This window comes from Lactuca virosa, chromosome 3 (assembly GCF_052849685.1).
Source record: "Lactuca virosa cultivar CGN04683 chromosome 3, Lactuca_virosa_CGN04683_v6, whole genome shotgun sequence".
NCBI lineage: Eukaryota > Viridiplantae > Streptophyta > Magnoliopsida > Asterales > Asteraceae > Lactuca > Lactuca virosa.
The window spans coordinates 23,631,008-23,655,991 of NC_136428.1; the positions used below are offsets into that span (position 1 = coordinate 23,631,008).

The 24,984-nt window shown below is 34.6% G+C and overlaps 2 protein-coding genes across 2 annotated transcripts; both read right to left on the reverse strand.

Annotated features, from left to right (window-relative positions):
- Nucleotides 1–895: 895 nt before the first annotated feature.
- LOC145163351 (uncharacterized) lies at nt 896–5,004 on the reverse strand. Its single transcript, XM_079082189.1, has 2 exons — nt 4,939–5,004; nt 896–3,940 (listed from the first exon to the last, which is right to left on the reverse strand). The coding sequence occupies exons 1-2, from the start codon at nt 5,002–5,004 to the stop codon at nt 896–898; spliced, it is 3,111 nt and encodes a 1,036-aa protein (XP_078938315.1).
- Nucleotides 5,005–8,072: 3,068 nt separating this feature from the next.
- LOC145165362 (DCD domain-containing protein NRP-B-like) lies at nt 8,073–10,179 on the reverse strand. The gene is made up of 5 exons (XM_079084094.1): nt 9,225–10,179; nt 8,966–9,066; nt 8,777–8,860; nt 8,566–8,676; nt 8,073–8,454 (listed from the first exon to the last, which is right to left on the reverse strand). Exons 1-5 carry the CDS (start codon nt 9,880–9,882, stop codon nt 8,413–8,415), a joined length of 996 nt encoding a protein of 331 aa, XP_078940220.1. The 5' UTR covers nt 9,883–10,179; the 3' UTR covers nt 8,073–8,412.
- Nucleotides 10,180–24,984: the final 14,805 nt, after the last annotated feature.

Genomic DNA, 24,984 nt, shown 5'->3' on the forward strand with positions numbered 1-24,984 from the left:
ATTGCCAATTGACGACGGAATTTGATTGATGGTCACCGACGGTAAACGGAGAGTTGATAGTGGTCGCCGGTGATAAAGAATTGCTAGTGGTCGTCGTCTCTGTAGCGATGTTGCAATTAAATATGGAGAGGGTAAACCGACGGTAATTTTTGGAGGATTATACTTACCAATCCAATTTAGGGTACAGGAGGGTAGTTCTTGGATGGCGGGGATTTTAAATATTTTGGATAAATTACTTGCCGTATTGCCCAATTCCAATAACCGGCCCAATTATTTTTTTTCTTAATTGTTTTTATAATATATATATATATATATATATATATATATATATATTAATCGATTACAATAATTTTGAGTTTTATTTTGGTTATTTGAAAACTTGAAAGATCTTAACTATATTTTAGTTATATAAAATACATAGTGAATTTTATAATATCAAATATCAAATAACAAAAACAATATATTTAAAAAACAAAATGATTAAACTATTTAAAATATTGAACTGAAGTACATTATAAATAAAAACAAAGTCAATAAATAAAAATATCTTCTCTAGTAGATGTCTTCATAAGTAACATGTCATTTTTTGTTTCTGCAAACAAACAAAAAATAGTAAGTATATAATATCATAATCTATTTCGTTTCAAATGACAATCAAGTTGTTTTGTTATGGTTTTTTAATTAAATAAATGACATTATACCTTTTTCTCTTCTTAGATTCAACATAAACTCCTTCGTTGTGGTCTGACCTTAAATAAGCACTATCATTGATAATGACATCTGAGGATGTGATGCCGATAGAAAATGGAGGTAGCTCATCAAATTGGTTGTATTCTTCCTCGTCCTCAACATTTTCAACACCAAGTATACGTCGTTTACCTTGCAGGACAATGTGTCATCTAGAATTCTTGGGGTCCTCAACATAGAATACCTGGTTAGCTTGATTGGCTAGAATAAATGGCTCGGATACATAGCCATCTGTGGAAAGGTCGACAAGTGTGAAACCGTCTTCGTCAACTTTAACACCTCCTTTATTCTTGACCCACTTACACTTGAAGAGCGGTACTATAGTTGATGAATCATATTTCAATTCCCAAATTTCTTGAATGACACCATAATATGAATCTTTGGCTATAATCGCTTGTGCCTGGTGATTCACATTAGAGTATCCAATCGAGGTTGCTATTAACGTCACACCACTATTTTGTTGTGTACTCTTTCGATGCTGTTTTTCGGTGTAAAATGTATATCCGTTAATGTCATAGCTCTGGTAAGTGGACACGACATTTCGCGGACCATACGCTAATAGTTTAACCAAAGGATCAAGATTTTCTTTATCTAACTTTTCTTTCATCTTTTCCTTCAACCATGTTGGAAATGTTCTGATTTGCTCCTTAACATACCATTTTTCAGACCTTTTTTCGTTTCTAGATCGTAATGTTGACATGTGCTCATTTATGTATGGAGCGACAACTGTCATGTGTTGTAACACTGTAAAGTGTGCTAGGTGGAATTCATCACGATTAGGTATGATCACTTTCAATCCAACAACACCAATCCCTTGAAGTCTACCTTCATGTCTTGATTGTGGCATCCCAATAGCGGGAACACCTTTTAGATAGTTTGTACAAAATTCAATCACCTCTTCTGAAGCATATCCTTTAACAATACTGCCCTCTGGTCGATGTCGATTTCTTACATACCCTTTTAAGAAACCCATGTATCTCTCAAATGGGTACATGTATCGTAGATATACTGGACCGCAAACCTTTATTTCTCTTACAATATGAGATACAAGGTGAACCATGACATCAAAAAATGAAGGTGGAAAGTACATTTCAAGTTGGCATAAAGTGATGATAATATCGCGTTGCCATGAATCTAACACTTCGGGGTCAATAACTTTTGAATGAATCATGTTAAAAAACAAGCATAACTTTGTAATTGTGTGTCGGACATCGTCTGGCAGTATTCCACGAATTGCAATTGGAATCATATGTGTGATTAGAACATGAAAATCATGTGACTTCATACCCATTAATTTAAGGTCTTTCATGGACACCAACTTACTAATGTTTGAAGAATAGCTGGATGGCACTTTCACATCATGCAAACATTTACAAAATTTTGTTTTCTCATCTTTAGACAAAGTATGACAAGCTGGTGGTAGATACGTGCGCTTTCCTTCTTTTTCAATGGGTGCAAGTTGTGGTCGTATTCCCATTGTAACCATGTCCCTTCGAACGTTGATCCCATCCTTTGATTTCTTATAAATGTCCAACAACAAAGCTATCAAGGCATCGCAAACATTCTTCTCAATATGCATAACATCAAGACAATGTCGTACCTCTAACTTTTCCCAATATGGTAATTCCCAAAAGATAGACCTCTTTTTCCAATTAGTTGGCTGCTTATTGTTATTGCGTTTTCCAAACTGAATATCTAAATTCTGAACTCGAGAAAATGTAGTTTTTCCGTCCATTGGGTCAGGCATGTCTCGCTTTTCAGTTTTACCATCAAACAAATCTCCCTTTTTACGATAAACATGGGTCTTTGGAAGAAAGCGTCGATGGCCCATATATACATGTTTCTTACATTCTCCCAACCATAAAAACACTGTGTCTTTTTCACAAACTGGACATGCCTTCTTTCCTTTTGTACTATATCCAGACAAATTTGCATAAGCTGGAAAATCACTTATAGTGCAAAATATCATGGCATGTAGTTGGAAATACTCCTTCTCGAACGCATCATACACTCTGACACCAAATTTCCATAGTAATTTCATTTCCTCAATTAATGGAGCTAAAAACACATCAATGTCATTACCAGGTTGTTTTGGGCCTTGAATTAGTAATGGCATCATGATGTATTTTCTTTTCATGGATAACCAAGGTGGAAGATTATAAATGCATAGAAGTACTGGCCATGTGCTATGACTGCTACTCATGTTTCCAAACGGATTGATTCCATCTGAACTAAGTCCAAACCGAATATTTCTAATCTCACCACCAAATTCTTTAAATTCAAAATCAATATTCTCCCATTGAGGAGAATCAGCCACATGCCTTAATTTTCCGTCTACCGTACGCTTATCGGCATGCCAACGTAACAATTTCGCATCTTTGGCGTTTGCAAATAATCGTTTCAATCTTGGTATGACAGGAAAATACCATAACACTTTTGCAGGGGGGCCGTTCTTTCTCACATCACTGTTTACTTCTGTTTGTTTCTTTTTCATATATCTTGACGCCCCGCATGTGATACATTCGTGTAGATTAGCATGCTCGTTTCTATATAACATACAATCATTTGGACATGCATGTATTCTTTCGACTTCTAAATCCATCGGACACAATAGTTTTTTTGCTTGGTATAATGAAATAGGCAACTCATTATTTTCGGGGAGCATGTCATGTAGAAGCTCTAGCAAGTCCGTGAAACTTTTATCACTCCAACCATTGCTTGCTTTTAAATTAAACAATTTTAGCACTGCAGAAATTTTGGTAAATTTAGTGCAACCAACATACAATGGTTTTTCAGCGTCGTCAAACAGTTGAAATTTTTCGTAATCTTTATCAGGGATATTATCTTCCATATCATGTAGCATGTCATCCACTTTATCAGAATTGTCATTTTGTGAATCATCAATATCATCACCATTATTTTCAGTATCAACCATGTTACGATCAACAAATGATTCACCATGCCGTGTCCAACGTGTATAGCCATTCATAAACCCATAACATATCAGATGTTCTTGTAGTATGTTTAATTCACTAAACTTTTTGCAATTATGACACTTTTTACAAGAGCACCAAATGTGAGTCTCTCCTTGTTTCACCCGATGATCATCAGCAACTTTAAGAAAAATATTCAAGTAATATAAATATCCATCGCTAGCACGTCGCAATTCATACATCCAAGTTTCATGGTACATCTATAAATTATAAAATCAACATTTAGTAAATAAATATACATAGATGGATATAGGTGGTGCAGGTAGACACTCCTAAACCACTTTTTGAATAATTTGTCTAGAGAATAAATATTAACATATTGACTATTTAAGAAAAAGTTGGCAACATTACACATTAAGATATTGACAATTTCGGAAAAAATCGACAAAAGTGAATGTGCATATCTAACCTTAGGTATAGAACCATCCAAAACGACTTAGTTTTGCTTTAAATTAAGTAACTTACTCTAAATTAAGTTTATCCGATTTATAGGCTCAACATTTTTTTATTTCAAACTCTACTAACGGCCTGTTTTTCATCAAAATTAACCTACTGTAGGTTAAATAAAATTATGAGTTTTATGCGGAAAAGTCTCATTATTTTGGGAAATTTTTTGATAAAGTCCTAAAAGTTTTTTAATAGAAAAATCTCATTATTTTTAGAAAATCACATAATTTGTCATTTCCTATTCAAATATATATATATATATATATATATATATATATATATATATATATATATATATATATATATATATATATATATAATTTGGTTAAATTGAGGAAAATGTTAAATAATCGGGATTTTTCTGTTCAATTTTTTTTTAGGAATTTATTAAAACTTTTGCCAAAATAAGTAGACTTTTATACATAAAACCTATAAAATTGTTACACATAAGTTTAATAGTAAATACAAAAATAAGATATTTATTGCATTAGTTCCATGACACAAATTCAATCGATGATTTAATAAGCAATATAAATCTTAAATTATCCTTTTTATTAAAGTAACATAAACGTACATAATCAAACAAAATTTTGTTTTTATCTTCTTTTCTTGGCTTAATATAATTTTTCAAACTTCATTTTAATCTTTAAGTTTTGTAGATTGTTTTTTTATTACTTTTAATTGGATACATCTTTTAAATGTAGATAATTTTAAGTTTTTGTAAGTTTAATTTTGTTTATAAAAATTTTACAAAAGCAAACATCCTAAAATCAAAGATCATATCCCCTGTGTCATTAGAAGCCAACACCAATTCCATGGTTTAATCTTTTCAATTTTCATATATACATCTGGGATTATTTCGAAACTTGAACTATTATCTTTAGAGGAAAACCTAAAATCTAGGCCAATATATAAAAACTACGATCAAATTAACAAACAAAAATATAATATCAATTACTAACTAAAAGAAAACTAATTTGAGTGATAAATGATTATATAAAGATTATTAAAGGAAAATAAAAAACATACCTCAACTAACCAAGTAGGTCGTCGATTTGATTCTCAATTAAGCAAATAGGTTGTCGATTTGATTTAAGAAAACAAAATGTTACGGCTAGGGATTAAGTAAGATTTTTAGATAAACATGGGTTGAGTAAATAAGATTTTTTAGATAAATAGGAATTAAATACGAATTATTAGGTAAAGGGCGTTTGATTTAATCTAAACCAAATAAAATACACCAAATAGAATACGGCCGATTTTGTTAGTGTATTCTATATCTTAAATAGAATACACTAAATAGAATACATCTACTACTATTCTCGTATCCTATTTCTTTGTAATTTATATTTGACATAGGATACACCTAATAGAATACGGTTATTTGATATCATGTATCCTATTTCTCATTAGGATACGGAACTAGTTATATCCGTATTATATATGGTGTCTCCTATTTGTTATTTTCTAGTAGTGTTGGCATGACCTTTTATGAACAAATAGAGTTGAGTGGTTGTGATTTAGTTTGAACATAATATAACGACTGTCAAACTGTAAATGGTTTTTGTTAAACTATAAAGCGACATAATAAATGTATGGAATTGCAACATAAATCATGTTACATGTCTTATAATCATGTATGTTCTAATGAATTCTTCATCTGCAACTAGATGAGATTTATTTTTGTCCATGGAATATTTGCATCAACTAGATTAAAAGATGCAATATTCTAGAAAACATGATTTATAATTGCCTGAAGTTAAGGACTTGAGGTTAATACTTTTTTAGTTTAATGGAACTTATAATTAACAAATTATAATATATGTAGATATTTATAATTTATTCTCAGGTTTGTGGGACTTACGGAGTCAATTAATTAAGTACCCTCTTGGACCAAACTTTTACAGAAGACATGACACCAGGTAGAGGTTTAGTTAATTATCTTGTCATTTATTTAATATCATCACCACTCTTAACTAATCACTATTTGTAATGCAGAAGTACATGAGTTATAATGGCACATGTTAGCAAAACCACTAAACTAGATTCACTCTTATTATGAATAAAAAGGCACACGTTAACACTGTAAGCTTCTTACATTTTACATTTCAATTTTGATTTGAAGCTTAGCATATTTCCTAATTAAAAATCTTACATCCATTTTTATAAATGCTAAATGTGCAGTTAATTTTGTTGTGGTAGATGCTCCATAATGGTTAACACAAATGTTCAAAGAATCAAATCCCAAAAGAGAAGACAATTTCTGAACATCAGTTCCTAAACACGGTATTTTCTTCCACCAACATGTATTACCAATTACTATTTGGTCGGAGTCGGAATTCAATTCCATTCAAGTCCATCATTTAGTTTCAAATGAGTAGACACTAATCTCCTTTCAGCAACAGAAAGGCTTTGCTTGCAACAAATGCTTCCAACAATGACCAAGTCTCCTTCCATTGCAGGAAAAAGTGAGTGGTACTTGGTTCGTCTAATTCAATGGGATTTAACCAGAATCGGAATCCAATTCCATTCCGATCCTTCTTTCCGATGCAAGATATGAAGCAATGGAGAAGATTTATGCGAAAATGCAAAATATGAGAGGAAATTTAGAATTATCGTACATTATAGGTTGAAATCAAATATCAATCAATACTTAACTTTGGTATTTTAATATTAATGTTCGGTTTTGGATTGTATATTTATTTGATGCTTTTGGTATTTAAATGTTAATGTTTGGTTTGGAATTGTATAATTATTTTATGTTTTTGGTATTTATTGTTTTTAAATTCATAATACAAATAAAAAAAAAGTTTGATATTACATATTTGCGAGGGATCTGCTACAGAAAGAAAAAAACAAAATCTTAAATTTGCGACGGATTAACGACGGAATATAAAAAAACAGAGATAGAGTTTTACTAGGGATCAGGGACGAACAATGTTATTAAGTAAATGTATTAAGTGACGAATTTGCGATGGATATTCCGCCGCTAAGGTCGTCGCAAGACAAAATTAATCCGTTGCTAAATCTGTCGTTAAGTCATTAGCCACACTTTAATTGGCTATGGAGTATGTTTGTCGCTGATCCGTCGGAAACATCCTTTAGCGACGGAATAGCGACGGATTCGTCCGTCTCTGAAACCCTGTTTCTAGTAGTGTCTTTAGACTAAAAATACAAAAAAGTATCAATTGGCCAAAATGGGAATGTTAAGTTATTGAGTTCATCCAAGTTTTATTTGCAGTTGATGAGAACATTCCAACCAACTGGCGACCATATGATTCCCTAATTATCGTGGCAAGATAATACCTGTAAACCTCCACTTCATATGTGACAAAATCACTATTATGGACAAAGTATGGATGCATTTCATGCAGATGCATTGTGGGAAGGTGTTATATTTGATCACAATGATGGTTCTGACGAACGTTTATTTTTCTTCCCTAATATCAACGATGAATTAAAGGTTTTATTCAACAATCTAAGGGTCACTCGATACTAGGGGCAACTAGTGATGTATGTAAGCTTCGAGGAAATTGGATTTTTCTTGAAGTTATAAAGGAATTAAAAATGGAATGTCCATTTATTGTTTCTGCAAAACATATTTGGTAGTGAGGATGACAAACTGTTTTGTTAAAGAAATGGAGGAGTAGTTGTTTCAATCTAGGTTTAATGGTGGCGGTAATGGTGTCCATGTTAAAATGTTAAATGACAAAACATAACAAAAAAGAAAAAACTAGGGGTAATATGGTCATTTAGAAGCATTTAACAAAGGAGAAATAACGGTAACCGGCTAAAGGACACATGGGTGCAACTTTTGGAAATCACAAGGATGCGTTATGTCGAACGTTAAAAAGTTATATTAAAATTGTATATTAGCGTAAAACGTAGGAACCAAACGTGTAATTTACTCATTTTCTATAGCAGCCTTTCTACTCTTGGGATACATAAGACTTTCAACAACGTATTGTTAGCCTCAAAACCGCTAACCTTTGTATAACATGTTGACAACGTAATTTAAGTTTTCTTCGTTTTTAGATCAATATAACCAAATATATCGATACGTAGGTAGAGTTCTACACTTCTCTTCTTTTTTTTCTCCAAAATCTATTCAACTTATACACATCAGTGACAAGTACACCAAAGAAAAAAACTTCCTTTCATTTCTTCTACTTACGAGTATATGTTTTCCATCTGTGGCCAAGAAACCTCCACGCCCCCACACCCTTCAGTTTTTCTTGTCTTCGAATATGTCCAAGAGCGAGATAGCCTGCAAGTGTTCCCAACAAAAGAAAAAACATTCTCATAGTAAGGTCTCGTGTTGAAACTTGAAATACATGATATTTTGGTGTTATCGACTAGATAACGATCAAAATTTTACCTCGGGAATGTTGAGTTCAAGGCGGAATTTAGGGCCATCATAATGGTGAAGTATCGGCCTGAAAGAGTCCTCCTCTAATGGCTCGTAAACGTTCCTTGTCATGACTCGCACCTATTTTATATATGGCCAAATACAACCTCCAAAAGTAAATTAGAAGTTTTCATGCGTTAATTTTAGATAAAGTCATCTACAAGAAGCAAAGAATAATTACCTGAGCAGGAAAACGAGATTCACCTTCGTTTTTCTTATCCTCCCAGGCAGATGGGTCAATGTTCGTACCTCCAAAGCTTGCAGCCTGCATAATTAGATTCAAATCAGGGGCATTCAGCGAAAATGGGCGTTTGCTCTTTATCAAAAACATGATTCAGGTTTTGAAAAGAACGACTATATATATGCATACCTCGAAAACTCCATGAAGTTGGTGGGTGGAATAATTGTACAAGAAAAGAGGTAAACCAGGTGTGATTTGCCTCACTGAATCGCGATAACGAGGTGGTAGACCTGCCATGACAATCAGAAACGCGCAAATTAGACTTCATACGTATCATTTGCGAGTATATTTAACGAAATATTCAACCAACATTAATATGATTCTTTGAAATATTGAACAAAGAAAACAAAAAGTTAGACACACAAAAACATTAATTGAGGAAGCGTACCAAATAGCTGCCTCTTGAGATTCTCTTGCATGGTGTCGTTGTTGCAGACAAAAATGTAACCGCCGACTGTTTCATTTTTCGGCAAAGATTCCGACGGTGGCAGAGTCTTGAACCTCTTATCTACATTGTTCTTAGCTCCATCTTTGTCACTGTTGTTATTGACGCTGCTTTTGTTGTTACCATGATTCTTTTTGTTCTTCCAGTGCTTACTCCCATAACTCTGTTTATAATCATCCCCACCTTCACTTTTCCCATTCACAACTTTACTGCTGCTACTGTTCTGATTAAAATTCTGGTTAAGATTTAAACTGGGTTTCGAATAAATTCCTTTATTGAACCCACCATTGATCCCAAAATCACCAACTGGGTTCTGATTGGTTGATCCAATGCTACCGGAGGATCCGATCTTCAAATTAAAGTTGAACCCGTTGAAGTTTGAATTTGATGGACCGGAATTGTTGCCGCTGGCAACGGTGCTGGGGTTTATGACATCCCCACCAACCCGGATGTCGAAATTCCGGCGATCTTTTTCTGGCCGTTTTGACACATATGAGTTGCTCCAAATGGAATCGTTAAGAGAGAGATTTGAAAGATTATTGTTCTGAACACGAAGCTGGTCGCTGAATTGCCAGAAAGATGATTGATTGTTGTTCTCCATGCTTAAAGACGGCAACTTTCTTAAAACCCAAGTGAAATAAGATTGTAAATTCGAGTTCTTTTTACTAATTAATTGAAACCCAGATGAAGTTTTTGAGTGTGGAGTGAAGTAAAGAGTAGCTGAAACATATATTGTTATATAGGAAGATCGAGGAAATTTCTAGGAAGCGTGTGTCGAAGTTTGATGAAATAGTCAATGAATGTAGTTTGAATAATCAAATGTTTTTAATGGGTCTTACTATGTTATTAAGAAAGGAAAAATAGTAAAAGATAATGGGTGTAGTTGAGCAAAGAAGCAAATGATGACACAAAAACGCGTAGACGTGGAAGAAAGAGATGAAGACTCGGCGGTGATAGAGAACGCGAATACGTTTTCATGAAAGGGACTTAAATCCTTCATTTTGGTGATAAATTTAATTCTGGTCCCTACAAAGTTTATGGGTTGGTAAAATGTCTCTTTAACTTTTAAGTTTAAATTCGTATGTTGATCAGTCCACATACTTTGAGGACAATGACAAGAAATGATGGACATAAGTTTTAGTTTAGGTGGGAAATAAAACTGTTTGATATAATATAATTGTTGTTTATTCTTAATTAATACATATCTAATAAGTCCAATGTGTATGTAAAGATAATGCAATTTGAATTGTTTAATTTATAATAAATTGTCGATAATTAACCAAGATAACAATAAATTAATTTGAACTCTCTCTCAAATCACAAATCATCAGAACAATGTGTTCAGCGTGTCATTTACTATTAATGTGTTTAGCCTAACTTATTTAAGAAGGTTAAAAATCATGGAATGAATAGCATGATTATAACAAAGCATTTAAATTTGTTAGTGTGCCAATAAACAATGATGCACAAGATTCAATATAGTTCGACCCAAGTATATACTCCTTTAATCTTTTAACCAAATAAAAAATATGTTGACGTACATTCTTGATAATATTAGAAATATTTGACAATATATGTATAGTTTTGATATATAATGTATTTGAACATGTTTATGATAATCATTGGTGATTTTAGTATCATCTGATATTTTGTGTAATTAAAACGGACATGTGAACTAAAAGACTTATTGTTTGTACTCTATATTATTGTTTGGGGAATATGTAGTGTATACATATATATAAGATCGAATTAAAAGTCGGCACGATAGAAAGACAGGGGTCAAAGGGGCAGTGGCGGACGCAGAACATTTTAGTAGGGGTGACACTAAATTTTTTTTTCCGAATAAATCTAAATTAGTAGTGGCACTCGTATTTTAAGTCGGTGCACATAATAAAAAAAACATAAATTTTTTTACACTACGTGCTGGAATCGGAGCAGTGGCCCGGGATCCCCCGGGCTCCACTAATGTGACCTCCCCAATTTCACGGCCAGAAAAAACCGATTTGTTTATGCTTTGTTTTATAAATCAGAGAAATCGTTTAAAGAAAACGGTTGCGGAATTTGTTCCCAAAACAAGATATGATAATAACTTATCAAAACATTTTTCAAAGAGAATGTATTTTTATTTAATAATAAAACCTCGGGATGTCATGTTCCGATACAGACACATAAGCATAAACATATCATACATTTATTTACACTAGTGATTTACATCTCTTATAATCTCTCAGTGAAATGGGTCTTCGCATCGATACCTGTGATACAGAGAAAACTGAGTGGGTCAGGCTTGGGAGCCTGGTGAGCATATAGGGTTTTCAACCCACAATAATATATTTATTATATTTAATCATCAAACAATCAACTCAATTACCCATCCCCATTATCTCCATTTATCTTAAGGATCTACCCTAAGAATCATCTATCCTGCATTGTTAAGGATTGACCTGAGGTATAGGCACGAAGTCACATCGTCGCCAGGGTTTACTCAATAGGCGCTAACTCCATAGTCACCAAGGTTTATACAATAGGCGCTAACTCCATAGTCACCAAGGCTTATACAATAGGCGCTAACTCCAGAGTCACCAAGGCTTATACAATAGGCGCTAACTTCATAGTCACCAAGGTTTATACAATAGGCGCTAACTCCATAGTCACCAAAGTTTATACAATAGGCGCTAACTCCATAGTCACCAACTATCCCATCTACCCATGTTCTACCCAACATTTTCGTAGATATAAATACTTACATAGTTTAAATCATTTAACACCTGTATAAAACATCAATTCCACGTCCATCTCAAATAGACAAACAATATATAACACATAGCACGTATTTCATGGCAAACACTTCATATATATGTGTTAGAAGAAAGTAACTACACACTCACACAAAACATATACTTAATACATTCAAACAATACTTGTATTAAAATCGTGTTTGTGAAAGGGACTATACACTCACTTGATCAGAAGATGATCGGACAGCACTACGGCTCTAAGAGTAGTACTTCTTCGGTGAAACTGGAAGATCTTCACACACCGGGCTTCTCGCAGGCAGAGCTTCGGCTCAGAAACTCTTTTCTTCTAGGGATCTTCGAGCTTCGGGACTTGCTTCGTGTCTCGGGATGATACCGGGGCTTCGGGGGGGTTAAAAGAGGGTTTAGAGAGAGTATCGGGAATGAGAGAGAAGAGATAGAGCAACCAAAATCGGCTGACCCTCGATTTCTATTTATAGGGTCATTTTTCAGCTCTCACGTCGTGAATGTTAAGTTTTCACATCGTGAACTTAGTCGTCACTGCATGCGTCATCACAGGTTGCGTCTGTCAGGCTGCAGAAGTCATAAATACTGAGTTCACGTTGTGAACACTGTATTCATGTCGTGAACTCTGACAGTTTTGGGGTTTCGCGCCCCGAACTTCAGAAATTCATAACTTTCGCATACGAACTCCGTTTTCGACGTTCTTTATATCCACGCGTAGGTGAGATTATGCTCTACAACTCTCGTTTAGACTTCGTCGGCTAATTTTGACTTTATTTTTATTATATTTTTATTATATTATTTTTAGTAGGCCGGGACAGGAAAACTCCGTTAGAAATCCATAACTTCTTCGTCTGACGTCCGTTTTCGTCTGTCTTTTTACCGTTGGACTACTATCGATGAGATCTTTGATTCTCATTTAGAAAGTTTTGGCTAAATATCACTCGATCTCTATTTCGAGTATTCGGGCTGCATACCGCTAAGTCGAAACTTCGAAAAATCATAACTTCCTCATACGAAGTCAGATTTAGACGTTCTTTTTATGCACGCTCTCGGTTTAACGTATTCTACGACTCTCGTTTAGATCGCTAAATCCAAATATCGCTCTATCGTAAATTCACTATTTACGTCGCGCTGTGTCGTGTCGGTTCTGTCGCGAAACTTCGACAGGTCATAACTTCTTCGTTATAACTCGGATTTCGGCGTTCTTTATATTTTCGGAAACCTGGTGACATATACTACAACTTGGTTAAGATTAATCCTTCTAAATAATCTTCCATCAAAAAGTCATTTTTGATGCTTATCGTCTCTAAATTGACTAGCCCGGATCTACGGGCATTACAACTAAGGTCCGCCACTGCAAAGGGGTCGTGCCCCCTTACATGTCCTATGGTCGGTGCCGCTAGCGGGATCTAAGGGGCAGAGCCCTAGCGGTGGTCCCTAACTAATTCTAGTAGGTGATTATGGTAAAATTGACAAAACTCGTCAGTTTTGGAAACCACTGATTAAACTATTAAATTCAAGATTCTACTAACTAATTTAAAAGATTAAACTCTAATCTGTCATGTATATATACGACTCTTCCTTTTAGCCGTACACAGAACCATTTTCTCGGCTCTTCTACTTCTAAACGAAAACAAAAACTCTGACGATTTGCCTTGTATTTCTGTGCCTAGATACACAAGTATCCTTTTGGATTATCCTAAACTGGATTTCCTATAACCTAGGCATATGATAGAAATATCAGTTTAGAAAATAAACTTACATGATCCATTAGGAATCCGGTTCTCCGTCATCACCCTACACGTATCTTCCAACAATATATGCATTAATGCAAAATCCATTTTCGAACTAAAATCCAGCTTCAAATAAGTTTCTAGCAACCTAGGGTGTCACTCCATTGTAACAAGCAAATGAAGATTATTGTAAATATAGTTAGTTGTATACCAAAAGGGTTAGTTTTATAAAACTTTTGTTGTAGAGGGCGCAAATCATATTACTTAAATTTGAAAGGAGTTAAGTATAAAGATTCCCATGAAAGTGAAAGTGTTCACACACAGACATACAATTTCGTTGCTTCGATGCTAAGATAAAGGCCAACACTCATTTTTGTCTTCTGTAATCAATACATATTCCTGTCATCGCCAAATTGCTAAATCGAATCTGTCTAAATATGTAACTATTAATAAATATAAAAAGACAAAAAGAATATATTAAAACGTTACATTTTTTATAGGATTTTAGTATATGGCTTAATGCTGAAAAAGTGTCGAGCCTCTCTCGTGGCCCCTCATTCATTTTTCAAAATTTAAGTTTCGTTGCTAAACCCGTTCATAAAGGTTGGGGATTTTTGACCCAAAAATTAAAAACACAACCCGTGCACAAACACATTGGCATACAAATTCATGTCATATTTGCAAATAGTGAGTAATGTATGTATGTTGTTTATGTTGTGATATATATATATATATATATATATATATATATATATATATATATATATATATATATATATATATATATATATATATATATATATATATATATATATATATATGAGACACTTTTCCTATCACATCATGCATTTGAAACCCTCCCACCAATTTCTAAGCACCTCATGCATTTGAAACCCCCACACATTTTCACCTTCAAAGTAATTAATCACACATCATGAAAGGTTTTATAACTTATATAATATGTTTAATAAGCAATTAATAGATAGCCTACTATAAAAATGTCATTCTCTTTGAGTAGACACACAAATACAAATCACATAGAAAATTCACAAAGAAAACAAGTTTAAAGGATTTGTGTTGGTTTGAGGGCTTTGGACCATTTTTCGAGCCATGATATTATGTTAAACTTTTTAATTTGTAAATTTGTTATATACTAATTCTTTTTTTTTTCTTGGTTTAAATATTCTTTTTAAGACAATCATTGTATGTTTTGGTTGAAACTTTAATGTAAATTAGATTAGATTCATGTTATCGATCATATGTTATGGAAAGTGATATAGATAATATTTAATTAAATATTGTATATATGTTTGTATGTTTGTGTTGCTTCAAAGTACTAATTAATTAAAAATCATGGATATGCAATATTATCCATAGTATCTATATAAGTCTTTTTTAAAATGCAAATTGTCTATCTTATCACTTTATATTTTAGTATATATTTAACATTTTAATTATAATAATAAATGTCTTTTAAAAGTTTTCTTTCGTTTATTAATAATAATAAGTGGTTTTAAAACTAATGAACCATACTTATAAATATTAAAATCAAATTATAAAAATCATGGATATCTCATATTATCCATGCAAGTCTCTTTTGAAATGCAAATTGTCTATCTTATCAGTTTACTATTTAGTGTATGTTTCACATTTTAATAGTAATATTAAGTGTTTCTTAAAAGTCTTCTTTAACTTATTAATAATAATAAGTGGTTTAAAACTAAAGAACAATAATTTTATATGATAATAACATCAATTTATAAATTACATAACGTTAACAACAAATAAATTGTATTTTAAATAAACATCATTATTGAAATTAAAAAATAATCGCATAAGTAAAATTTAAATTAATCAATCATAACAATTGTTAAAAATAATATTAAATAGATAATTATATTTAATTTTATTAATGAGGAAGGTGGGTTGATGTCAATGAATAATATTGTTCAAAATATTATGTCAAAGTTAATGTCAATAACATAACCATTTTAAACATATATTTTTCAACATTTTTACAATATATTTTTAACCTACGTTGCGCAATGCGCGGGAATTCGTCTAATCATACTATACTTATAAAGGAGACATTTTTCCTTGAACCTCATGCATTTGAAACCCCCACAAATATTTGCAAACACCCTATGTATTTGAAACCTCTTATTTTAATGAATACCACTCAAAAGTCTCTTAATAATGATTAACAATTCAAAGGTTTTATAACTTATATAATATGTTTAATAAACAATTAATGGTTAGTCTACTATAAAAATGTCAATCTCTTTGAGTAGACACACAAATACAAATCACATACAAAATTCACTAAGAAAACAAGTATAAAGGTTCTGAGGAACAATGAGGTGCCCTTGGTTCAGGTCCAATGGTAACATCGGAAGGGATCCGAGTGGACGTGGGAGTCGGAGTCCGAGATGCGCGAGCAGTACCTAGAGTTATTTCCAGAGCATGACTTCGAGGGCGAATTCTGATTCTAGTGGGGGAGAATTGTAACATCTGGACTCCCAGGTATATTATTTTTATATTTATTTTTGGGGTTTATTAAGTAACTCGACGAGTTGGAGCCTCAACTCGTCGAGTAGAGTCGTGATTGGCCACGTGGGTTTAATGACCGACTCGACGAGTCAGAGAGCCGACTCGCCGAGTAGGCGCTGTGAGATGAAAACCCTAATCTTCGGGGTTTGGGGCCTATCTAAGAGAACTTATGTTCTCATTTCCGCCTCACCAGCTGCCCAACTCCCCTGTGTGAAACCCTAATCGACCTTTGAGCTAAGAGAGAGTATGTGAGCTAATCCTTCAGTGTTTGGTGCATCTTTTGAATAGAATGGAAGGATTTCGAGCAAGGAACGAGAAGGGGCTGTTAGATCCATTTCTATTTCGTCCATAGCTTCTGTGAAAGGTAAAAAGTCCACACCTTTCTCATTATGTTGGTTAGATCTCATGTTTATGGAGTTTAGGGCTTTTTCCATCTAATATTTGGACTTTGAGTGTATTGAGTTCATCTAGAGATTTGGACTTCAGATATGGACCTTGTGAGGTCCCTAGAGTCCAAAGGTCCCTGCTTTATTCAGCCATAATAGAGCTTTTGAGTGAGAAACCCTTAATGGATCATGTTTTTGGCATTTCAAGCCCTAAGTGCCAACCATGGACGTAAAGCTTGTGGCTTTACGTGATAATCGAGCCTAGGGAGGTCAGATCTAGAGTTTGGGGTTGCTTTCTGCCTTAAAAACGTCTGAATGAGAAACTGACTTAAGGGACTCGACGAGTCAAAAAGCTGACTCGACGAGTCAAAAAGCTGACTCGACGAGTTGGCTAGGGTTTTCCCCGATGAGTTTAAATATGGGTAACTCGACGAGTCGACGATACGACTGGACGAGTTAAGTTGGGTTTTCACGATGTTCTGAGGAACAATGGGGACTCGGCGAGTGACATATGTGCACTCGGCGAGTTAGGTCAACATGAACAGTTGACTCGAGTGTTGACTTTTTTTGACTTTAGGGTTTGGTCAAGGCAAGACTTATGGAGACCATGGAGGGGTAAAATGGTATTTTACCCATCCTAGGAGCTAAGGAGGGACTATCATGAGTTTATTTGGAATTGTGATCTTTAAGTGTTAATTAGAGATGCTTGTTACTTGTAGGCTAGATTTTTGGTGATTCGTGTTCGAGGAGTACACATTTTCTTAGCCTACTTACAAGGTGAGTCTTCTCACTATACTTACCATGAGTGGTATCTATGTGTGACCGAATGGTCTTATGTGCTTATTTGAGTTATGTGATATTATGCATTTTGTCTGTGTGATATATATGTTATATTCTGTGTTTTACTGAGATAGGACCGGAGGGTCCAACCCGAGTTGTGGGACCGAAGGGTTTCCACTGAGACAGGACCGGAGGGTCCCAACCGAGCTGTGAGACCGGAGGGTCCTCACTGAGACACATGACCGGAGGGTCCACACCGAGTAGCATGAGACTGGAGGGTCCATGCCGAGTTATAGCCATGAGAGGCTTATTATTTTATGTATGTGGTATTTTGGGGAACTCACTAAGCTTCGTGCTTACCGATTTATGTGTGATGTGTTTCGGGTACCTCTCAGGACCGCGGGAAGGCGCCGCCATGATTGTACACACTTGTTCGAGACTATGTTGAGGATTATGGGATTTGATTTTATTGTGGTTTTGATGTTGACATTTTGTGATACATGTGGTTTTTATGAAATACAATATATGAGTTTATTGTGCTTTTAAAATGAAAATTTTGGTTGAAAATTTACGGTGTTACAAGTTGGTATCAGAGCCTTGGTTTGAGGGATTCGGATGCACCTTCGGGTATGTCTGGACTCAAACTGAGGATTTGAGAAAAATTTTCAAAAGAAATAATTTTTCTAAACCGAGTAAGATATTTCAAGAGAAAACGAGAATGAGCAGTGTGTACAATCAGCCAGAGCCCGAATGGTGGTTTCCCAAAATACCCTTAACTGTTTACTTCCCGATATATTTATGAGATATTTATGTGATATAAAGATACATGCTAGAGAGTAGGCTAGGTATTTCATATTCTAGGGCTAGAGTTGCCTGATTTGTGATGCCTTAGCCTAAGAGATGCTTTTGATCAGTGTTATCTGTAATTTGCTCTGAGTATGTGCTGAGTTCTGAGTTGAGAGATAATCTAGGAAGAAATACCTAGATGAGCATATGAGTAGCCTACTAGGAGAGTAGCCTGATATTTGTGAGAGATAGGGTATTTGTGAATTAGAACCCTAGGAGGAGGACTTGGGATGACTACAGGTTGGTGTGAAAGGTAGTATTGGGCCCGTACAACTGAAAGCACCAGATCTATATGCCACCCAAGTAAGAATCCTTCAGATGCTAAGGAACAAGTAGGGATGAGTGATCGAGTGTGAGTATGCTCGAGCGAGTCTCTGATGATTTTTGTGTTGTGTTTCAGAGAAATCATGGTGGGTACACGCCACAACCCGGGAGACAGTGGGACTAGTTATGATGAGATTCGCAGGATGATTCACAAGGAGGTGGCCGCAGCTATTCGAGCGGAGATTCCTGAGATGTTTGGGTCTATTAAGACCACCCTGATTGAGACGTTTGACGAGCGATACGTTGCTGTTACTGAGGCCGCTGCTGCTGTAGCCACTACAGCTGTTGCTGCTGCTAGGCCATAGGGAGGTGACTCGTTGTTGTTTAAAGAGTTCAGCAACATGAAGCCACCAAAGTTCGATGGGACACAAGATCCGATTGCTTCCATGAGATGGATCACTGATATTTAGGGATTCTTTTATACTTGTTCATGCCCAGAGCATCTGAGAGTCCGGTTCGCCCTGAACCAGCTTCGCTTGGAAGCGAAGGATTGGTGGAAGTTTGTGACGACTGATTTTACCCCTGCAGATCGTGTTGCAGTGACTTGGGAGAGGTTCACCAAGTTGTTTCGGGATGAGTATGTTCCCCAGGTGGAGAGGGAACTTTTTGTTGGATTAGTGTCTAAGTCCATAACTATAATTGGTATGTACTTGACCCGACTCGGCATGGTCCATTTGGGTTGCATGGCATCGGAACATTTGGATAGACCGTTTATGAGGAAAAGACATTTTGTGACATATTAATATATTATAAGTTCTAATATATTAATATGAAATCATGTTATTTAATTAGTATTGATCAAGAATTAATTTGGACTTAATTTAGTGATCAAAAAGAGACTAATTAAATATATGGGGATTGATTGTGTAAATCATTCATTCTTATATATGTGGGCTTATGATCCAAGATTCCTTTATGTTGGGTTTAACCCATGTGGTGATCCATGGATACTCCATGGAGGTTAAAACCCATGGAGCATAAGGAATGGGTAAAGTCATGAGTTACATGGTGTAACCCTAATAGCCACACTATATAAGAACCCCTTTAGTTTAAGAAATTGGCACTAGTGATACATACTTTGAGGGCTAGCCAATTTGAACATGTATGTCTTCTTCTCATGGTTATTCCAAGAGTTCATGATGTTGTGTGAACCATTTGAGGTGTCACACTTGGGGCACTAGGCTCTCAAGCTTCATGGAGTCAAGCAACAACAACAAGGTATGTATTCTATCTATTTTAGTATCCTAGTATCAATGTTTTGATATGCTAGTTAGGATAATACCTTGGATAATCATATTTGCATGTATAATAGAGAAAACATAGATCCAAGGTATTTAGGGTTGCATGTACACTTAGGAGTGTTAGAATGCTCAAAACCCATCAGTGGTATCAGAGCCTAGGCTTGTTTTCAATTATACTTGATGCAAATTGCTGAAAAATGCTGAAAAAGTCGAATTTCGGGCATTCTGGGCACTGTACTCGCCGAGTCCACTGATGAACTCGCCGAGTACATGAAGAAAATCGTCCTACTCGGCGAGTAGGTTGATACACTCGACGAGTAGGAGCCCCAGACAGCATATTTTCGAGTTTTTTTGGCTAGAAATGGACTAAGAACATTACCCTAAGCTGTTTTTGGACTTATAAACTTGTTTTTGATGTGGTAATGTTCATGCTAATCCAATTTCAAAGATAATTGTCAATAGATTCATGTTTTGTATTAGTTTAGTGATTAGGCTAATTACATGAAAAAGTTTGATTTGAATTATCTTGTTCTTATGAGTTGCTTAGATTAATAGAAAAGTTAATTGATTATGTGTTTTCAATCCATTTTAATCTAAGAGTTGATTCTAAAATGTGTTTTTGTAACTTGTCCTCAAGTTATATGAAAAGTCACATTTAAGTTTCATAAAACTCATAAAAGTTGGCAATGGTTACAAAAATGAAGAGTCTTGTCCTCAAGTTATGGAGGTTCAAGAGTCACTTCATTAAGTAATAAAATGTGTAACCTTAATTAATTCCATAAATTACAAAATAAAGAAAAGTTACATTTTTTATTAGTTTAAAGTCTTCCATAACTTGTCCTCAAGTTATGGAACTTGAAGAGTTTTTTAATTAAAACTACTTTAAACACATAAGTTATGGAATTAATTAGTTTTGAATAGTTTCAAAACTTGCCCTCAAGTTTTGGAATTTGAAAAGTTTCGCTTATGAATACTTTAATTCCAAGTTAGCCCTTAGAATTTTAAAAGTTAAAATTCAAACCCTTATACTATTATTATAATTTTAATTATATAGATATGTATAAGAAAAGTCAATCTTACCGTTAGTAGGCCTCATTCACGAAGCCGGTCTATAAGGGGGGTATAAGGTTACTGCCTATAAAATGGCAGTTTAATGGGTGTCCACTCTCACCCACCGCTTCCTTGACTGGTGGAGGGTCGTTAGCCGAACGGGTAGGAGAGGACTATAATTCTCCCTTCATTAAAAGTATTAATGATAAATACTAAGTAACTAAACATTTATAAATTCCCAATTCTTAGTTACTTAGGAAAATGTGAAATTGGTGCTAGCCCATAAAATTACACTTTGTACCTTACCAAGTCGTTAGTGGAGCGTGTGTGGTTAACCGGCACACTAGCATGGACTAGTAAGAGTGGCAAAGGGTAACTTAACTTTATTATAGATCGGTGGAGCGTGTGTGGTTAACCGGCACATCGATTAGGTAATATTGTTGAGGGTACCAAGTCAATTTGTATGGTTATTCACACCTTGTTTGTGATCCTCGGCATCCCAATCACAAACTTGAGAGGGCACAATCGAGATTCAAACATGCCATTGAAAGTTCAATGTATCTCAAAAGATCTAGGAGTTTCAAATCCAATTAAAACTTAATTATATTTCGTTTTTCATGGTGGAAATTAGTAAATCGTCATTTACCTACCTTCAACTATTTTATAACTTGGATTACGGCATCCCTCTTCCAGTTATAAATAGGTTGTTGGGTCCTAGCCTTAATATTTCATATTGGGTGTTATATTAAGGACTTTAAATCAACTCTCTTGAATATCTCCCAAAAGATGATCTTCCCAAATCTCTTGAAACAAGCTTTCCTAAAATGAAGATGATGTCCCATGGAAATCATACTTCTTTCACCTCCTCCAATTATTCTCCCTAACCCACAAGTTCCTGAAAAGTTTAAGGTCACTCAAGCAAAGGTCTATATGTGATCACATCTTGGAGATGTAGTCAGATATTGACAAGCCGGGAGAGTTGGGTGTCAAAGTCTTGAGAAAGTTGGTGACTCAACTATTTTCTAAGTCACATAGTGAGTTCCTTTGGGACTCCTATGAAACATACTATGACAAGACCCTTAATGATCTTATCTATTTGCTAAGATCAACTTCCTAAAACTTTATGGACATTGACAATGATGACATTGGATATCCAGTAAAGCTCTCTCTTCCCAATGGAAAGGGATCGGCCATAGTCAACTCGGTTGACCAAATGGTAAAGAGAATGACTAAGTCTGAGATAGTCCCATTATCAAGGGTCCATTGCCAAAGAAAGGGGCATTAGTTGCGAAGCTGCCAAATTTACCTAAGGATGTTAAAGTCAATAAGTTTGACTCTACTTTAGGTAAAGTCCACTATCTAACTCTGCTAAGTTTCTATTCTGAGATTCTTGATACATGATGTGACTGGGTCACATGTTGATGTTTTAAGAATCAAAGAAAAAGTGAAGAAACTTAAAGAAAGAATATGCTGAATCTGATGGCATAGATGGATTTCTATCGCATAGTTTGAAGATCGGATTCTTGAGCTACTTCTTAAGAGTTATGATATATTGCTTAGGAATAAATAACAACAAAGTTTTCATGTGCTTTTGCATTGTAAGGATAGTTTTTCCGCAAAGTTTTAAAATAAAAGAATTTTTTTTTGATTTTATTTATTTTAAAATATCCTTACAATGGCATTTGTGAAAATTTTTGTTGCTTATAAGATTCCATTAAGAGCAAGAGTGGAAATATGAATTTGATTCTTTCATTTGTGGTAGTGTCTAAATTTACCAAATAAGGAAAGATTCTCATCACCTAAGTTTCAGTTGGATAGAAACTTGGAATCATGCAAGTTGTATAGCATGATGAATAAGAACTTTCAAGCATTGGAAAAATTAAGACTAACTACTTGTTCACATGGATGTGTGAGTCAAGTAAAGGATCGAGTACATATTCTTGTGCACTGATCAAGCCCACCACAAATAATCGTTAAGACTATTCGTCATTATTTACTAAAATTCAGTAAATATGGTTATACTTACAAGCTTAAGTGTAATTCTGAGACATTGGAAAAGGTTTCAATGTATGGCAGAGCGAATAAGAAGAATCAACTTAGGCAGAAAGATAAAAGTTTCTCAAATCTGAAAAGATGGGAGAGTACTTTAGTATCATGTTATATAATCATCTTAATGATTAAGAGACCTTATCACAATTCATCCTCTAAGTGCATTCTGGTAGCTAAGAAGAGGAGCTATGAATTGTTGAAGTGGTTAAATCAAGAAGATGATTTATACTTCGTTCCAAAAACAATTCTTAGAGTTATACTCTAAGATTGTAACTTGAGTGACATGTCTTAAAGAAGGTTTAAAACACTTGTCAAATGTAAGAGTAAAAGTTTTCTACTCTTGTACATTTGAAATTGGTAAGTTGTGATGTTTTGGATAAAACAAAGATCAACTAAGGCCAATTGTGTGAAGTGTTTGTCTTGATTAGAATCCACACTATCTCTTGAATATCTGACAAGAAAGTCTTATATGTCAAGAGGACAATGGGAGTCTTAAAGGTCTTGAAAGTCTCAAGAACTAATCAAGAATAAAACCTGAAGTTCTTCACTAGCACACGACTTGAGGTTTATAACCTATCGTGTCGACATGTCTGTGCCTATTCAAGATGGCTTTGCATAGGAGTTCTTAGAGTTCTCAATTGGTTGCACAGCTACTTGGAAGCAATGGCAGGCCCTTGAGCTGCCAAATGGCAAGAATTTAAGATTGCACAAGTTAATCAATATGAGTTTGGATTTGTCACTAACCTTGTCTTGTGATTATGGTTTTGACAAATTCACATGGATAAGAACACATACACTATTAAATCTAAGTGTCATAAGGTTTCTCTCCGATTCATGAAAATGATGGTGAGGAAACACTTTCACTAAGTAGATTTTAGCTAGATAGCAATTGTGATATTTGCATTCTCAAAGTCGTTAGTGGAGCGTGTGTGGTTTACCGGCACACTAACATGGACTTGTGAGAAGTGGCAAAGATCTAAACAATTGAGACTATGATTACGGCATCCCTTTTCATAGTTCTTAAAATTGTTTAGACACACCTGTGAGCTATCTAAGATAAGGTGTATGATATTGATAAAGTTTTATCAAAGCAATCTAGTATCAGAAATCTGAACTTTGGTAAGAAAGTCAATAAATTATTGATTTCTAGAAGTCCAGCTGATTTCTGATTACATGTCAAAGCTAGTGGGAGCATAAGTGTTATGCTAATAATCATCATGTTAGTGGGAGCATGATAATTATGATAAAGGTTGCAAGTTAGCAATGTTAATTATAGAAAACAAAAGTTTCAATTCGTGAGGCTGCAGGGGTTGAAAAAGTTGCTTTGCTATAATTAAGGGAGAGAAAATTATACTTCATTTCAATTCTAAAAGCTTATATTGAGATTTTAATCGTATTTAGTCAAGGATATATATATGAATTTCATGTTGGAATGGCTCAACATAAGGAAATTCTATATATGGGTCCATTATTTGCGTTCTAAAATTTGATTATGATTACGGCATCCCTTTTCATAATCTGAATTATGAGAACTTGGCAAATAGAAATGGAAATGTTATAGCAAAAGACTGGTTTAGTCTTTATGTGAGACATCATGACTCGAGTCCCATATGCTTCGGATATAGGATCGATTACATGTGCTATATTTATCCTTTCTAAAATTTTCCAAATGCCTGGGGCATTAAGAAGGGAAAAGGTCTAGAACTGGATATGACTAAAAGGATTAAGCAATTGTCGAGGACAATCTAAGGTTTACCAAAGATTGGTTGCTCAAGGACAGTTGGAAGTATAGTGATAATTCTGGAAGGACCGTGTTGACATAATCTGTAAGGAGGCAACTCTTGTTCAGAAGTGATAGTCAAAATGGAATATGGAAATGTTTCAAAGTTGGAAATTATTCAATCTGTGTAAGATTAGGAAACTTAATGCAAGAAGGATGTTTCCAAGGAGTTGATCTCCTTGGAATGCTCTGTAATGGTTGT

What these genes read in the sequence shown, in the direction of transcription:
- LOC145163351 (XM_079082189.1), bottom strand. Translation starts at nt 5,004, where the DNA reads ATGGAATTGGTGTTGGCTTCTAATGACACAGGGGATATGATCTTTGAT. An exon ending in ATTTTAGGATGTTTGCTTTT is followed by an intron (nt 3,941 to 4,938) that starts GTAAAATTTTTA and finishes TATAATTTATAG; the next exon opens with ATGTACCATGAAACTTGGAT.
- LOC145165362 (XM_079084094.1), bottom strand. Translation starts at nt 9,882, where the DNA reads ATGGAGAACAACAATCAATCATCTTTCTGGCAATTCAGCGACCAGCTT. An exon ending in AACTTCATGGAGTTTTCGAG is followed by an intron (nt 8,861 to 8,965) that starts GTATGCATATAT and finishes CTAATTATGCAG; the next exon opens with GCTGCAAGCTTTGGAGGTAC. An exon ending in AATCTCGTTTTCCTGCTCAG is followed by an intron (nt 8,677 to 8,776) that starts GTAATTATTCTT and finishes TATATAAAATAG; the next exon opens with GTGCGAGTCATGACAAGGAA.